Raw genomic sequence first — 18,623 nt, 5'->3', positions numbered from 1 at the left:
CATTTTAGGCTGACTTGTCATTCCCCAAACAAACTGATGGCCCAAAACAAAATGTCCGCGTGTAGGACTACACAAGATACCTTGGTACCCCATTGGCTACCATAAGGGTGGATTTGGTCACTGGTGTAGTAAAATCAGCCATAACCTTGGTGTATCCAAAACTTAATAACAGCTACCACCATCCTACTCCACAAAACAATTGTAGGGTGATGTATTCGCTTTGGTGCCAAAATGGGGTGCTTAAAAAGTAACCCTGTCCTACGAGACATAATGGCTACCATAGGAAGGGTTGTAGTGCTAGCTGATGGACACAAAAATAAGGGAGGGATCCAATAAATCCACAGGGGGGGAAACTAAACAAAGTTTACGGGTCCCATCAAATTATGCACCAACACCGGACCTTAACTTCCATTCCCAGACAGCTGCTCCCTACTCCAGGTTCTGTTTGCCTCTTCTCCAGTGGGTGTTTGTTGCTCTCTGCCTGTCTGTCGCTCCTTGTTATTGCCACCTGGTATGTCCATGGATAGTAAAAGTGGCCATAAAACACTTTTAAAACTCCCAATGCTTTGTTTGCACAGGCTGGGTATCGTAGTAATTCCATTATATACGAAGATCAGAGACCGCCTCCATACTTCAGTGGCCCAATCGCTAATATTGAGCCTATACTTTGTGTGGTTAACCACTACATCGGGCTGTTACCATCTGAGACAATTAAAAGCTGGGCAGTCGCTCCCTTTCATTCCTATTTCAGCTGTTACTTTTCTAAAATGCACCAAGGGAATAACTAGATTAACTCGATACTTCATGGCCTTTGTTTACCTTCAACACCTCCACTGATCCCGAGAGATCGGGGGGTCACAGCTCTGGAAGCTAAAATAATGTATTGAGCAATTTTCTTAACTGTAACCAGAAAAACATTTTACTCATCTGCACATTAGATAAAGTAACATTGACATTTATAGACAATCACTTATTGAAGCCTTTGAAAGTTGTGATGTATCTGCTCCCCTCCTAAGTCGCCCTTGACTGCTCTGCTTAATTTACCAATTGTCAGAACGACTGACTTGCGCGTCACCTCTCCTACCCTGAACACAGGCCTGAGCAAATTCGTCCAATTGTGATTTTAAATCCGCTATGTAATGTGACTGAATCTTTGTAAGAACAAACTGCCATTTTCAGACATCCCTGGCTGCGTTATCCTGAATGATGCATGCAGATTGGAAGAACCTCCTGTGTGTGCTGGTCAGCCTCGAAGTAATTGAGTTTAGACAGCTGTATGTTGCTAGAATCTCCCTGCTGGTGTGTGCATGCAGGGTCGGACTAGGGTATAACATTTTCTTGGACACCAACAAAAAAGTGGTCCACAGTTGCAAATGGCATTTCATTCCTTTTGTGACAGCCTGAGTAGTACACAAGGGGGAGGTTTTTAATAAAATGTGATGCAAATTGTGCATTTTAAAGCGCATTCATTCAGTAACATTGGTCAAAACTACTAGCCACACTGTGTAGTAACTTATCAAACTGTCCCAGATGGGCCAAAAATGTGGCCCACTTTGACCAACAAAAACTGGCCCGCACTAGCATTTTGCATTTTTTTTTCGGGCATTGCCCTATAGGCCAGTCCGAGCCTGTGTGCACGTGGCGTACCAGAGGTTTGCAAGAGGTGAAAATGTGGTTAGTGGGAGTTGATAGTATTTTTAAAACTTATTTCACAGATGGGGAATGTTCCAAAGAGTTTTGATGTTGGGTTTAGGGAGTGCATGGTGCCAAAATTAGGATAAATGCTCTGACATTATGTGAACATGTTAATTTGCCATGATCTATATTTTTTCAGGAGGAAAAGAATATTCGATGGGCATCAAGATGGGATTATATTTTGGAGTCCATGCCACACACCCACATTCAGTGGTTTAGGTGAGTAAATGATTTATCTATGCATGGTCAACTGGAAATGTAGTTAATGATTTTGCCATGCTTGTCCCAATTAAGGAGTAAAAATGATAGGTATTGTTTGTGTGAGGCTGCCCATAACCTATACATCTAAATAAAGTTAAATCCAGGGACTGCATCACTACAGCCCTAAAATGTCTCCATTGTCTCCCAGAGACAGTTTGCATCATCCACAAGGCTATCTGCGGCCTGGGACCTCTCGACACCCAGGTTTACCGCCCTAAATACCTCCCAACCAAAGTCCTTTGGTCCTCTGGCTCCAACTCTCTGCAGGTCAAACATTTCTCCAAGCAGAGAGAGGGAGATAGATCCCTGTCGTCGGCTGGCTCCTTCCTCTGGAACGGCCTCCCTACCCCTCTCAGACTTGAGACTGATTTTCTTAAGTTCCAGAAACTTCTCAAGACTCCTTTTCTCCTCTTCCCCCACCCCCTCGCCCGTGCCTATTCTCCCTCTGCTGCTGTGACCTGGGCCTGGTTCCTTCAGTCATACCAGGGCCAGACCACCCCCTACCAGTCACCTGCGCATCCTTTACAGCCCTTGCCTTCGGGCTCCCTTTCCACTGCACTCCAACCCCCCACCCCACTCACCCCAGTGTTTCCCCTGGCACTTGCCACCCTGGCCTACCCTGCACTTGCCGCCCCCACCCTTGGGACACCCCACTCCCACACTGCTCCCCCTACACCCTTGCACTTACCACCTTTTCATGCACTTGCACTGTAGGATTGTGACAAGGCCAATATAACCGTTTTTCTGTCCTTGTTATACTTTTTGTGATTCCCATGAACCCCCATCACCCCTTGTCTTGTGGTGCCTGAAAACAAGTGTGTATAGGCGCCATACAAATTTTCAATAACTAAATAGTACACTTCAAGAAATGTTTTTAAAGCGTGGATGTTTTGTATATTTGCATTATTTGTGTACTCCTGCCACCTAGTAGTTGAATCTGGGTATGTTTTAAAATGCTTTGAACGAAAGAGTATGACATTGTTCCTGGGAGTGATTGGAGGCACCTGCAGAACATACCTAGCTGCAATTGGTGCATACAGGCACTCGGACTGGTTCACCTTCTCAGCTAATACAGTGGTGAGGAGGCATCTAGCAGGGCTGACCAGGCTTAACCTGCCTGTCAGACGCCCGCACCCAGTCTTGGATCTTAACGTTGTTCTTAGCGCCCTTGTGCACAAACCAATCGAGCCCATAGCCACAGTGGACATCAAATCGGTCACGCTCAAAACCGTGCTACTAGTGGATCTTAATTCAGCTCGCAGAGTTAGCGAGATTCTTGCTTTGGTGGCTTCCGGTCCCTATACTGTTCCATCGGGACAAGGTTGTGCTCCGCACGCACACCATGTTACTACCAAAAGTGGTCTCCTCGTTCCACATTAACAAAGAGATTGTGTGCCTCACTTTCTTTCCAAATCCCAAGGAAGACGTCAAAAACGCTCTCCACTGTTGTCGGAAGAACTTTAAAATTCTATCTCGACAGGACCAGGGCCTTACGCAAGACCAACGCCTTATTTGCCACATTTGGAGGCTCAAGGCCTGGACAAAAAGCGCCCAAGGCATTAATAGCCAGATGGATGACTGTGGCCATCCAACAGGCATACAAGGTTCAGCACAAGGGGTCTCCAAGGGGCATGTCACGTACCGTGGCAAGTAATAAGCAGAGATGTGACATGGACTACCGCATCGGCCTTCTACAAGCACTACTATCTGGATGCCAGGGCTAACACAGCATTTGGCCAGGCTGTCCTCCGTAATATGTTTGCACAGAGTATCAAACTCTCCTCCGAGGGTGTTTTTATCAGCTGTACTTGCCCTGAAAGAGAACGGGACGTCGGAGTAGTTAAGTGATACTCACCGGAGTTACTAACGTACTCCTAATCTATAGTACCCTTTCCTCGTAGGTCCCACCATCCCCCCCCCTAAAATAAAAGCAACGAGGTTGAGCAGTTCAATATAGCAGATGCATTAAAGGGGACCAAGGTGTAGGGGTGGTGGGAGGGTTTAGGGGAGCGCATGCTCCCAGGGCCGCACCCCTGCGCCCATTTAAATTTAAAGGGAAAGTGTTTTGTTTTTCTGGTGAAAAAAGGTTCAGTTCGAGGCGATTGGGTCCTCCGACGTATTCCATATCTATGACCGTAATCACCACAGCCGTGCTGCTTGGGAAAATTTTCAGCGCCTGCGTCGATGCGCCGTCCTCGAGGACCTCTTCTGATGGCCGACGTCATCCGATGTGATAAGTAGGAATGCACGATGCCTGTAGCCTCAGTTCCGTTTTTTCCGCGAACGTGTTCGCTTCGTGAATTTCGGTACGCCTCGACTCTTGGAGTTTGTGTTGTTCATCTCGGTTCTTCGAACCTGTTTGTTTGTGAAGTTGTTCTTAGATGTCTACCTAGTCTTCCACACCGCGTCCGGGCTTTAAGAAGTGCGGGGACTGTGGGTCCAAGATGTCGGTCACGGACTCGTGAGACGCCTGCCTCTGGTGCCTCAGGGAGGCCCATGACACGGATGACTTTGTCGACTGCCAGTCGCTCACGTTGAAAGCCTTGCGGGAGCCTTCCGTGGCTCGGGGGAACCACCCAGGAAGGCTCTGGCCAAGGTTGAGCATGGCTTTGGTTCCAGTTCTGTGCCATATTACTGCCATCTGGAATTCATTTCTGAGGTGGATAAGGGCTCTGATGATGGCATGGTGCCTGACACGGGCCATAGCCAGTTTGAGGACCTGAGGCAGTCCCTGCTTGATGCTAGTGGACTGGACACCTCTCCGGAGGTGGAGTTTTGTAGGCCTGAGCCTTGCACTCATGCCGATTCTTCGTACCGGCGACTTATGTCACGGGTCACCGAGTACTTAGGTTGGTCTGCTCCCCCAGGGGAGTTTGTTCAGGATGACCTTACGGATATCCTCGATATTGGTCCAACTGACACAGTACTGCCATTCCATATGGCTCTGCAAAGAAGGGTGGCAGCGGCTTGGACTGCTCCGGAGAGTCTCCCGGCAGTGAGCAAGTCTTTGCCGCGAAAATACCGCCCAGCCAGTAGTGACCCCTGCTACTTGTCCAAGCACCCTACTCCAGAGAGTTTAGTGGTGCAGGCGGCTACGGCCCTGGCAAAGCAGGCGTCGTACCCTACCATCCCTCCTGATGGGGATAAGCGTTTTGATGGCTAGGCGAACAAAGTGTTTTCTGCATGGGGTATGGCGCTTCAGGCGGCCAACTCCATTTGTGCCTTGTCTCGTTTCATGCACACTCTGTGGAACTTTGTTTCCTTGGCGGCTGAACATATTCCCGAAGGGGATGAACGGGATGGTTTCCTTGCCATGGTTCAGGATAGCAAGGATGCTATGTGTGAGGCTGTTCAGTCGGGTTTGGGCATGGCAGATTACGTCAGCCGGTCCATGGCGGCGAGCACCGTGATACGCAGGTTTGCGTGGTTGCAGAAGTCGGGGTTTGCTCCTGATGTGCAGGCCAAGCTCCTCAGGGTTTGCTCCTGATGTGCAGGCCAAGCTCCTCGCGTGCCCTTTGACGGGGAACATCTTTTTGGCAACAAGGCTGACGAGAGCCTTGAGAGGTTACAGACCTCCAACGCTGCAGCGAAGTCGTTGGGCGCTGCAGTTCGACAACCTCCCTTTTCGTCCTAGGGGACAGCAATGGAGGGTAGGTTCCTTTAGTTATTACTCCTCCTTTGGTAAAGCGCGAGGAGCTGCCAGTCAAAGGAGCCACCGTAGGAGTGCCAGAGGTGGAAAACAAGGTACTCGAGGTGCCAAGGCCGCTTGGGCTGATGCCTCTTTGCCCTCGGGCACCGCCACAGCCGCTTCAGCTCGGTCATGAGGCCATGTCCCATGGTTCGCCGGTTGGGGAAGGCTGGCGCAGCATCTTGCAGAGTGGCGCGCCATTACTTCAGATGTGTGGGTTCTGGAGATCATAACCCACGGCTACTGTTTCCTTTCCGGCAGAGGCCTCAAGACCATCCACCGGGGAATCTCTTTGAAAAGTCCGGATCCGCTCCTTGCGCAGGAAATTCAATCCCTGCTGGAGAAAGGCGCTATAGAACTGGTGCCTGTAGCAGAGAGGAACAAGGGATGGTATTCCCCTTATTTTTTGATTTCCAAGAAAGACGGGGGGATTGAGACCCATCATGGACTTGCACGGTTTGAACAAACTCCTCAGGAAGGACAAGTTCAAAATGGTTACTCTTTTCTCAAGTCCTCCAGGCCCTTCAACTTCAGGACTGGTTGGTGTCTCTCGACCTCAAGGACGCTTATTTTCATGTGCCTATCCATCCAAAGCACAAGAAGTACCTGAGGTTTGCGGTTTGCGACTCGCATTTTCGGGTCCTGCTGTTCGGCTTGACCTCCGCCCCGAGGGTCTTCACCAAGCTCCTGGTAGTGGTGGCAGCGCACCTCAAGAAAGGGGGCGATTCACGTCTACCCCTACCTGGACGATTGGTTGATCAGGGCGCGCTCTCCCGAGCAAGTCCTGGATCATCTGTCAGTCACCTGCCACTCCCTCCACAAGCTGGGCTTCTCCCTCAACTTAAAGAAGTCCCATTTGACACCAACTCAGAGGCTCCAGTACATCGGAGCAGTGCTCAACACGTCCCTGGGGCAGTGTTTTCCTCCCCAGGTGTGGGCTCATCACATTCAGCAGATGGTGCACAAGTTTCAACTTGCCCAGACTCTCCCAGCGTTCGAGTTCTTGAGACTGCTCGGGCTCATGGCATCCTGCATTCTTCTGGTGCCAGAGGCCAGGTTGCAGATGAGATCTTTGCAATGGGCACTCAATCTCCAGTGGTCTCAGTCCTCTGGCAGGATGTCGGACCCTGTTCAGGTGCTGTCTTTGGTCGCCCAGGACCTTCTGCGGTGGGCCGACGAAGGCAATCTGAGGGGGGCTTCATTTTTGGCTGCCCTGGCTGGAGGTGATGATCGTGACGGACGCATCCCTCACGGGATGGGGAGCTCATGCCAACGAGTTGACAGTCAGCGGTCGTTGGTCTCCGTCGGAGTCCAGACTCCATATCAATCTGTTGGAGCTGAGGGCCGTCAGGCTAGCCCTGAAGGCTTTTCTGCCGACTCTGCGAGGAAAGAATGTCCTGATCCTGACAGACAACACGGTGGCCATGCACTACCTCAACAAAAAGGGGCGGGGCAGGGTCACTTCCTCTGTGCAGGGAGGCGATGCAGCTCCGGTTCTGGGCAATCCAGCGGGAAGTTTCGATCTCGGCAGTTCATCTGGCAGGAGACGAAAACGAGACGGCGGACGCTCTGAGCAGGCAGAGCGCAATATCTCACGAGTGGGAGTTGGCTCAGGAGATTCTCCTGGAGATCTTCGCCCTTTGGGGGACCCCTCAAGTGGATCTCTTCGCCTCCAGTGTCAATCGGAAGTGAGAGAGGTTCTGCTTGCGGGAATTTCCTCCAAACGGAGCCTTAGGAGACACGTTTGTGGTGGAGTGGTCCTTCCCACTGCTGTACGCGTTTCCTCCAGTCCCCGTCATCCCGCAAGTACCGCGGAGGTTACGGAGGTTCAGTTCCCGGATGATCCTCATTGCTCCGGCATGGGCCCAGAGGACGTGGTACCCGGACCTTCTCGACTTGTCCATCTGCCATCCACGTTGTCTTCCCTACCGAGACGATCTGCTCTCACGGGAGGGGGGTCAGGTTCTCCATCCAGAGGTCAGGTCCCTCAACCTGCACACTTGGTTTCTGAAAGGTTGAGGTATAAGGGTTGCGACCTCTCTGAAGACGTGATGGAGGCCCGCAACAAAGTCCCTGTACCGTTGCCGTTGGAGGAAGTTCTGCGACTGGTGCAGGGTTAAGAATGTGGATCCTTTTGCATGTGAAATTCCTATGGTTCTGTCTTTGTTGCTTTCTTTGGCCCACAGGGGCCTTCAAGTGGGTACCATTAAAGGTAACCTGGCGGCGCTGTCTATATTTAAGCGCTCGTCTGAAGAGTGTTCCTATTTTAAAATTCCTTTAATTTCTCAGTTTCTGAAAGGGCTCACTAATGTGTTCCCTCCGTCACCTTTCCAGGTGCCCGGCTGGGATTTGAACCTTGTTCTCAAGTTTCTGATGGGTGCTCCGTTTGAGCCTTTGCATTCATGCCCTTTGAGACTGTTAACTCAAACGTATTTTTAGTTGCGGTCACTTCCGCTCGCAGAGTGAGTGAGTTTCAGGCACTTTCCGTTAAGCCACCCTTCACTGTGTTTCATAAAGACAGAGTTGTCCTTAGAGTTCGTCCTTCCTTTCTTCCGAAGGTTGTGTCAGGATTTCATTTGAGCCAGAAGGTTCTTCTTCCGGCATTTTATCCTCCTCCACAGCCTGCTAAGGAAGAGGAGAGGCTCCATAGGCTTGATCCTAGGAGAGCGTTAAGCTTTTATATTTCACGCATGTCCCGGGTCAGAGTGGATGATCAGCTCTTTATTGGTTACGCTGGAAAGCATTTGGGACAGGCTGTGACGAAACAGACTTTGTCTCGCTGGATTATTTTGGATATATGAGTGTTACCACTTGGCGGGTAAGGACCCACCGGTCGGCTTACGGGCCCATTTTACCAGGGGTATGGCTGCCTCTACTGCCCTGCAGAGGGGTGTTCCTATTCGCAACATCTGTGGTGCAGCCACCTGGGCTTCGGTACATACTTCTGTACGTCACTACTCCCTCAATTCCATCCGGGGGCAGGATCTGGCCTTTGGCTTACCAGCTCTAATAAGCTTACGTCTGTAGGCAGTGGTAGATGCCAGAGATTTCACTTGTTTATCGAAGGACATGGTAGAGTCAAGGTACAAGCCAAGGGTTTTTACCTCCTTGGATACCTTAATAATATTTCCATCAATGGTAAATGAAGAGTATTTGTGTCCTAGTTTATTGATGTAGTATCTAGAATTATCAGCTCTGTCTTGGCATTCAGGCATAGACCGTGGGTGGCAATCCATGCCTGGATGATGAGGTATACCCTATTCACCAGCGACAAGTCCTTACAATGATCCCCAGAAAGCGGGAGGAGAATCTGTGTATCATCTGCATAGTTAGTGTAGTTGATACCCAAAAGGTCCAGATCATCGAACAAGGGTTTGGTGAATATATTGTATAGAGTAGGGGAAACGCAAGCGCCCTGAGGTACACCACATAGGATCGGGGTGGAGTCCGCCGGTGCCGATGGGGAGAACACCCTCATAGTTCTCTCGCTCAGGAAGGATTCCATCCATTTGATAGCCTCGGTGGAAAAGTGGGCTGCAGAGTCCAGGTGCCTGCAAAGGACCTTCTGATCCACCAGGTCAAATGCAGCTGAGATCAAGTAATAGCAGCAGTGCTGTCTTCCCTTTTATCTCTCAGCTCATCAATCTGTGTTTTCAAGTCAATCAATGGTGGCAAACGAAGCCAACGTCTGCAGGGTAAAAATTCCAAGATCCAACACCTGGCAAAACTCTGGTTACGGACGCCTCCCTTCAAGGGTGGACCGCTCACGTGGGTCAACTACATGTCAAGGGGCTATGGACGTCCCGGGAAGCATCCCTACATAAAAATGTGCTCGAACTCGGAGTGGTTCGGTGGGCACTAAAATCATTCCTCCCAATACTGAAGAACCAAACGGTCAGAGTCCTGACGGACAACACCACAATGAATTATATGTGAAAGCAGGGAGGAACAAGATCCAGGACACTGTCCAAGGAGGCCCAATGCACATGGCACTGGGCCATTGCCCACTGGATCAGCATTCAGGCATTCCACTTTCCAGGGATACCAACTCGGACAGCATACAGCCTGAGCAGGCAAATGTCCCAAAACCACGAATGTGAGCTGCACTCCACCACGCTGCAGGCCCTATTCCAGCCATGGGTTAGCCAACAGTGCATCTGTTACTCTGATCCACAACAAAGTGTGCCAAGTACGCCGGCATGACAACCCAAAAGGGCTCAATGGGAAACACGTTTGCTTTTCCATGGGACGGCCTCTTCGAGTACACCTTCCCACCATTCACAATCCTGTGCAAAACCATATAAACTATCAAACGACACTCCTGCAAGGTGATCCTCATTGCGCCAGACTGGCCTCGCCAGACCTGGTACTCCAATGTAGTACAGCTCTCCAGGGACAAGCTCATCAGACTCAGCAATCAACCAGACACCATTGCACAAGACAAGGGCAAAATGCTACACCCCAACCTCCAATCACTTCGCCTGACGGCGTTGCTCCTGACTTCGCAGAGTTCGAAAGTCTAAACATATTACAATAATGTCAGCAGGTCATGCGGCGGCGAATGCCCCTGCCACTAACCAATCATACCGCTTGAAGTGGAAGCGTTTTTGCAAGTGGTGCGGAACCCATGCCAACAGCACCTGGCCCACAACTCTATTAGTCCATTTGGCAGGTCTAGGTACACTAGACGAGAGAAGGGCGGGTCCCTCTACGGACGCAGACTCGTAAAACATTTCCTCAGGCTTGTTTAGAAGCTTTTCTCCAATAAAACAGATATTGCCAGAATGGAGCCTCACTACCCTGCTCTCGGGGCTCATGAGGAAACCATTTGAGCCCTCACCTCTGGGATACTTGTCGAGGAAAGTCGCTTTCTTGGTGGCTATTACGTTGACAAGGAGGCCCTCGCAGTCAATGAACCCTACTTGCAGTTCCAAAAGAACAGGGTACTTCTCATGACAAACCCACGATTCGTTCCCAAGGTACCAACGGATTTTCACAAGCATTCCACGATAACCTTACTGGCTTTCTTTAGCAAGCCGACAACTCCAGCAGATGGTGGCATTGCACTTGCTTGATCTCAAGCATTACACTTGCTTGATCTCAAGCGGGTGTTAAAATGCTACATTGACAGGACACAGTCCTTCAGGAAATCAACACAACCTTTCGTGGCATATGGCCCTATGAATAAAGGCAATGCTCTATCCAAACAAAACAAAGCATAACAAACTGGATCTCATAGGCTATTGTCTTCTGCCACAACTCAGCGGGGAAACCCCTCCAGGCTCCTGCACCTGCACATTCAACAAGGGCTACAGCGGCGTTCGCGACATGGTGGTCGGGGGTCCCGTTCGGACATCTGCCAAGCCGCCACCTGGTTGGTGCTGCATACTTTTACAAGGCACTACTGCCTTGAGAAGCAGCATGCTGAAGTGCGTACAGGGAGAGTGGTCTTAAAGTGCCTGTTCCAAGAAGGTACGATTCTATAGATTTGCTGTACGGGGTGCTAGTGGTCTTTTTTTTTTTATTATTTTTTTTTTTTTTAACCTGCATGCACCTCCTGTCTGTATACTGCTTCATGTGAATCTGAGAGATCCAATGCTGGAGAAGGAGTATGTTTCTTACCTGCAACTCGGGTTCTCCAGCATTAGTATCTTTCATAGGTTCACACGCACCCTCCGTCCGCCCCTTCGGTAAAACCCACTCACACCCTATGGACATCGATTACCACGGGTTAAGAATCTAAGGGGAATATCAAGATGAGGGTCTTGTCTAGGGCTACTCGAGGTCCTATTGGTTGGGACCAAAAACACCCATAACAAGGGTGTTGGGCTACAGAATGTAGGTTCTTCTTGCCTAGGGTAAGGGGTAACCAAGGATGCCCAGCCTGACTGGGAATATTCACGTTATGGAGAATTCTCAGAAATGTGCTAATTCCCTTCTACCTTGGAGACCGCAAGCTCTTTTGCTGGACTTAAGAACTTTTAATTTTGATCCTGGAGAGAGTGAGACCTTTTTCCTACTTTCTCATGTATTTTTATTGGATTTGAACCCTGTCTCTTTTGGTTTTGGAGTCTGACAAACTCCATAGGCATCAGCTTTTTGTATTGTGACACACAGTACCCTTAGTGCGCAGTGTCACAGAGAAATCCTTTGGATTTTTGCTAAGTTTAAAATACATTCTCTTGGATTAACTACTGTTTCCAAGAGTAGTAAAGTGAAATTGACTTTACTTACCTTTTTCTCTTTGTAGACCCAGCACACACTATTTTACATAAACTGCTGGAGGATTTACTTAGTGTCCCCTTTGTCTACCTCCTCATGTAACAATTGTTACCCTTTTTACAATTAATAGCTGGTGGCAGTGATTTACTTTTCCCTACCATTGTGTGTTTACCGCAGGCTGAATCCTCAGCTGCAGTATTGTACCCATGGGAGCCCATTTTGTCAAAATTGCCCGGTCTTCTTTTTTTGCCATTTCTTGATGGAAGGGTCCTTCTGGTTTGGCGCGCAGAATATCAAGGTTTGGTCCCTTTGTTCGTTTTGTCTTTGGCGGGATTCACTGGTGAAGCCCGCCTCTGGCTCCAGTGTGTCTGGAAGGAAGCAAGGGAGGTTCCCGAAACTCCGTATGCTTAATGTCCTTGGTTCAGGAATGCACCCAAAGGTGATTGGACTAGAGAAGCCCTGAAAGGACGACTTCACCCATTGGGGTTTGTGGGACCAATCAACCATAAGTCGAACTCAACTGGAACCCCCTTTCTGTACTTCCATTGCTTCTGCAGGAGCCGAGTGCCAGGGGACAGGAACACCGGAATCGAGTGCATCATTTTTAAGCCAGACCCGAGCTCCAGGAAGATCTTCAAGACTTCCTCGAAGCAGGACTAACCAAGCTTGAGCCACCTCCAGCAGAGTGCTGGACCCCAGAAGCAAGGAAAGTCAGCAAGGTGTCCAAAAACCGCAGTGGTGCTGTTTGCGAGAAGCTGTAACCGTGAAGTGTTGCTGATCTGAAGTGTGCCCATTGTTGCCACCGACCTTCAAACTGCAGTGTTGTAGTCCCCAGACGTCTTACCTCTTGTCCCCACGACAGAGGCCCAAGAACAGGATCTGCAGCACTCCAACAGTAACAGAAGCCAGTTGGAACCTTGTTCTTCAGACTCAAGGTACTGTAAACTAGGGGTACTTAACTCTTGTTGTGTGTAGCTTGCTTGTGCTCACTGGAGTCTTGTTTTGGATGCACTTTTCAGAGTTGCTTGCAGCTTTGCCCTTCACAAGCCTCCCAGCTTGTGGCCCAACAGTGATTTCTTTTTACACCAAAACTCTCTACATTGTGCAAGACTTTTGCCTATCTTCAAGAAATGCCTCAGCTCCCCTAGACTTTGCTCAGTTGACATTGGCTGTCTTGGCTCCCTGAATACTCTTCTTACACTCGCTCGGACTATGTGCTTAACTATTGTTGGGCAGAAACCTGTACAGTTCCCTTAGGGACCACTGCAAAAGGCTTAAGACTACAGGTGTTGGCAGTAAACCCAATTGGTAGCAGTCTGTACCACCCAGATTTACCTGGTAGCTGTGGCTGAGCAGCCAGACTTCTCTCAAGAAGAGTTAGACAGTATATAGAGTATACAAGATAGGTACCAAAATACAGTTCCACAAGCAAACACTGACCAGAGCTTTGGTATCAAGTATATAATTATTTATTTAAAGACACACTTAGAAACACTCTAGCACTATTATTATAAGCAAGTTCAAAAACAGTCAATATTAATATATGTACATCCCTTATTAGACAAGTCTTAGTTAACACCACTTATTTCCAGACAGAGGTGAGCGCTTAACTAAAGATGGCACTCCAATAGGTTTAAGAAAAAGGGAGGGAAAAGGCAGAAATTGGGAACAGCACAAAACACAATACTCTAGAAGCACTCAGCAAGGCAGGAACGTCCAAGTCTACTTGTGAGCAAAAAGTTCAGAGGCCATGCTCCCTCTTGGAGAGAGTAGAACACCAATGCGCCCAAGATCACACAGTTTAAAAAGCTTGGAAAGTCTTGCAGAGAGTTTAAAAAATCAGTTCAGCTCAAAAAAGTTCAGTTAGCTAGCCTAGGGCCGACCCAAGTGGTAAGTTGAGGATTTACGAGACACCCCACACAGACTGTTGCGAGGGAGGCCAGGCAGACACAGTACCTTGAAAGTGGAGAGAATCCTCCAGCGGGGGCAGTTGTTCCTAGCAGTGGATGCAAGTCGCGGCGTCGTCCAGAAGAAGAGATGATCTCGACGTGGAGGAAAGCTGAAGGTCGTTGCACTGCCAGGGAAGAAAACAGCCGCGGAGTTCTCCAGTAAAAAGGTACTACCCTTTTATTCGCGGTAGTGGAAAAACGTGGTATCCCGGTTGCCGGGGTGCTTGGCACAGGGAAGGCGGCCACGAGATGATCTGGGAAGGCGAAAAGGCGGGCAAACTGGTTATCCCCACCAGTCAAAGGAAGAACACTCTTCGGGATGAAGATCTCCTCTGTCGTTGGAAGAAGTGGTGAGTCGGTTCAGCAGGGCTCCACCGGTGGTGTCGTTGCAGGTCGGCTCAGCTTCTCCCTCTTCAGATTCTTTGGTCCTGTGGCGACGTCTGAAGTCCCAGTCCCCAAAGCCCTGCTTTTATGCAGAAAACCCCCATTCATCAGTCCTAGCTGTCACTCAAACATGCTAAGTGGTGAGCCGGGTGGGCCGGGTTGGCTCACCACTGGGCCAATCACACAAGAGTGTGACTTGAGTTGCCGAGGCAACTCAGTCCAGGGTGCCTAAACCCCCTCCCACACCCCCTGTGGTACCCAGACAGAGTGGCACCACTTTTGGAGGCTTCTGTGGGGAAGCCCGCCAAAAAGTGGAACAAGGGGCTCGACTTGGGTTGGAGTCACAGAAGCGAACACAAATGCCATTTTGGAACAGAGTTCTGGCAAAAAAATACCAACATTTTGGAACCGAGTTCTGGCAAAAAAATACCAACTGGTGAATTAATATTAAATAAATAAACCAGCGGTATGTTTGAGGCTGTGTTAAAAAGTATTAGCCTCGAACCATGGGAAAATCCCATAGGAATATATTTGCGGTTGAATATAAATAGTATCCACTGCCACCAGCCAAAACACGCTCAGGGGGGACTGGACAGTGCCCCCTCGAACAACAGACCCAGGGGCAATCTAATTGCCCCTACCAGTACGCCCACAATATGATGGTTTGTACTGGTTCTGTTCACAATTTAGGACTAGTAAAGCCAATGGTGACTTTACATGCCCTGGGAGACCGTAGTCAGTCCCAAGGTACGGAGTCTGTTTGGAGGTCACTGACACCCCGGTGTTACGGCACGGAGGGTGCTGTGTAACACACATAGCAAAAACACATGAAGCCCTATGGAGTAAAAGACCCCATAGCCCATAAAACACATTCCAAAGTCAAAGGATATCTCAAATCATGTCTAAGAGTGGGAGAAAGAGTCTCACTCTTAGCAGTAGAAAAAATAAACCCAAAAATCCAGCAAAGCTGCTGGGGGACTCGCTGGGTTTGGGAAATTAGCCTTAACAGAGAATTCTCCCTAACAACTATCCTTCAAGAAGGCATACACTTTACTTGTCTAGCTGGGAAGGTTTAATCCATATTGCATTGGGGGATTCTAAAGTGCTTACCTGTTTGAGAAACTTGTTAACCATAGTTTCCTTCCCTAACCTTTTCCTTTTTGCCACAACTTTCTTTTAAATGTGAAAAGTGATATATTAATGTCCACAGTGTCCTAGCAATTGAAGTCACATGAGTGTGTAGGAAGTGTCTGTCTGCCATCCCAAAAGGGTATCTACTTACTGAACTGAAAGTGTATTTTTGAAGTGTATTTAGGTGTTGCATATTGCTCCCTTCTAAAGAAGGCTTATTTTAAAACGGACAAATTAATAAATAATAATTTTGATCAAGAAACCTTGAGTCTAAGCGTTGTTTAAATACAAGTCACTGTGAATCTGTGTAACAACCCTACAGCTCACATTGACCCCTCTTGAGATGAGCCTGGCTGCTCACTCACTCTACCAACTTGTGTAGTTAGGCCTATACCAAAGGTTTGGCTTACCTATTGCCAAGAGGACAAGGCTGGTGTAGTCTCCCACAGGGTTACTTCATACAATCTTGCCTAACATCACAGCATGTGAATCTATAAAGATACCAGTGGTGGAGAACAGGAGTTACATGTAAGAGACATACTACATACCCCTGCAATGTTGGCAGACTGAGGCGCCTTCATTTTTAAAGGATTTTACACACTATAGCAGGAGTTAACATTTCAAGTTGCAAGCAGCTAGCCAGCCATAAACGGTCACTTGCTACCTCAATTCTATACATACTTACAGACAGCACACTACTTCTTACTTTCCAAGGGTCTATTATCACTAGTGGTGAAGGCAAATTTTGCACCCCAAAAATAGTATAATTCACAAGCTATCCTTTTTTTTTTATACACTCGACATTCCAGCTAAAATAAGCAGTCAGAGGCTGGCCTCAATGATGGGAGCATTGTGGGTATTGCAGACACTCTTGCTTTTACAAGACCCTGTCGACACCCAAGCAAAAACGCATAAGTGTGTAATACACTCGATCAACCACCAGATGTTGGCTTACGTCCATCCATCCTTACTCAAGGTAGGACAGAACATTCTCAACTGCCCACACCCTTGTGGTGAAATATAAATAAAACATGTTTACCATTAAACCTAGACAAGTTGTAAAGTCCGATTGGTCCAAGTTTGTCTCTTCCAGGCCCTGTCCTTCTGTTGCGATTGGGATAGACTGGCGTCCATGCAATACTTGGGTAGAGGAAATCGGGGAACAGTTAGTTTGCATTGTCTCTCACCTTTGTAGCAGTAGTCACACATGCGATTATTGGACATTTATGCCCTTGGCAATCACTAAATCAGGAGCTCGATGCAGTGTTTAAAATGAGACCATATTCAATTAAAATAACTTTTTTTTTATTTTTTATTTCTTTTATAGCATCATGAATTCCTTGGTGATCGTCCTCTTCTTGTCTGGGATGGTAGCTATGATAATGCTAAGAACTTTGCATAAAGATATTGCAAGATACAATCAAATGGATTCTACAGTAAGTCACAGATTCCTGCAAGACTGCATGTGTGTCCATTCATGGAGTTTCATTTGAAAGTAAAACTTGGTTGCATCCTATTAATGGCTCCCAGTTTAACACGTTTTTAATGGATTACTTTTTTAAAATCTATTTGTCAGTGTTTATTCGAATAAATACATTAACATAAGCTTTTTCAAACATTGCATTAAATGTTAACACTACATTAAATGAGTGAAGCATGGAAAAAAGTAGTTGAAAAGCCCATGTTAAAATGAACTAATTTTTCAGTGCTAATTAATACAATAGCAGCACTCTGAAGCCTAGATATGGCGCCCCATCCTGGACCTACGACGACTGAACAAGTACATCAAGGCACAGAAGTTCCGTATGGTCACCCTCCAGCATGTGCTGGGACAGCTGGAGGAGGGCGATTTCCTGTCGTTGGATTTGGAGGATGCGTACTTCCACATCCCCATTCTAAAAAGACACCGAAAGTTCCTCAGGTTCGTGGTCCAAGGGCGGCACTACCAGTTCAAGACCCTCCCTTTCGGATTGAAGTCGGCACCCAGGGTGTTCACCAAGTGCCTCGCACAGGTGGCGGCGTGGCTGCGCCTACAGGGGATCCACGTCTACCCCTACCTGGACGGCTGGCTCATCCGGGCAAGGACAAGGGAGCTCGCTGTGGAGCACACTGCGAAGACCGTCCAGCTGCTCACGGACCTGGGATTCTCCATCAACTTTCCAAAATCCCACCTGGTTCCGTCGCAAGTCGCCCTGTTTCTGGGAGCCAAGCTCGACACAGTGGCGCGGCAGGCCTCGCCGTCGGAGGAAAGGACCAGGACCATTCTGGGCAAGGTGCAGCATCTGCTGGCCACGGACGTGGCCAGGGTAAATTCTGTCAAGTCCCTCCTCGGGATGATGGCCTCCTGCATTTATCTGGTGCGCCTTTGCAGGCTTCGGATGAGACCCCTACAGGAGTTCCTCGATGCCCGCTGGATCCAGTCGACTGGCAGCTTTGAGGACAGGATCCCTCTCAAAGAGACGTTCCGTCAGGCGATCCGGTGGTGGGGTACCCGCTCAACTGTCGGCGGGCACGAACTTTCAGACCCCAGCTCACCAGGTGACGGTGACGACGGACGCCTCCCTGGAAGGTTGGGGAGCACACTCCGGAGATCTTCACGCGAGAGGCCTTTGGCTCCCGGAGGAGAAGTCTCTCCACATCAACATCTTGGAGCTCTGCGCAGTGTTCTGGGCCCTCAGGTCCTTTCTTCCGTCCCTTAAGGGCAAGGTGGTGAGGATCTTCACTGACAACACCACCACGATGTTCTACATCCGGAAGCAGGGCGGAACCAGGTCCCCGGCCCTATCCAAGGAAGCCCAGGATCTGTGGCATTGGGCCGTCGCCCAAGGGATGTTTCTGGTGCCTCTTCATCTGGCAGGAATAAAAAACACGATCGCCGACTCACTCAGCAGGGAGCTGCGCTCGTGCCACGAGTGGGAACTACGCCAGGATCAAGTGGATCGACTCTTCCAACGATGGGGCGAACCCCAAATCGATCTCTTCGCGACGGCGATAAATTCCAAGTGCCGGAGGTTCGCCAGCAGGTTCCCCCAGCCGAGGAGCATGGGCGATGCTTTCTCGTTCCCCTGGGACGGCCTATTTCTTTATGCGTTCCCTCCGCTGCCGTTGCTGCTCCGGCTCATCAACCAGCTCAAGAGGTCCCGGTGCAGGATGATCCTCGTCGCACCGACAAGGCCGAGACAGATCTGGTTCCCGGACCTTCTGGACTTGTCAACGTTCCCACCAGTCAAGCTGCCGACGGACGCAGACCTTCTCTCCAGAGAAGGAGGCGCCATTCTTCACCACAACCCGGA

At 49.1% G+C, this 18,623-nt stretch overlaps 1 protein-coding gene across 1 annotated transcript in view; it reads left to right on the top strand.

Moving 5' to 3' along the window:
• The window catches only part of TM9SF2 (transmembrane 9 superfamily member 2), a 993,889-nt gene that overhangs the window by 312,895 nt on the left and 662,371 nt on the right, over window positions 1–18,623 (top strand). The window contains exons 8-9 of the mRNA XM_069637011.1: window positions 1,835–1,914; window positions 16,658–16,766. Of these exons, the coding sequence (XP_069493112.1) occupies window positions 1,835–1,914; window positions 16,658–16,766 (189 nt within the window). The remainder of the gene's footprint in view (window positions 1–1,834; window positions 1,915–16,657; window positions 16,767–18,623) is intronic.

The sequence above is a fragment of the Ambystoma mexicanum genome, chromosome 7p (assembly GCF_040938575.1).
Source record: "Ambystoma mexicanum isolate Mex_15411 chromosome 7p, UKY_AmexF1_1, whole genome shotgun sequence".
NCBI lineage: Eukaryota > Metazoa > Chordata > Amphibia > Caudata > Ambystomatidae > Ambystoma > Ambystoma mexicanum.
This window is presented reverse-complemented; position numbering and strand designations above follow the sequence as displayed.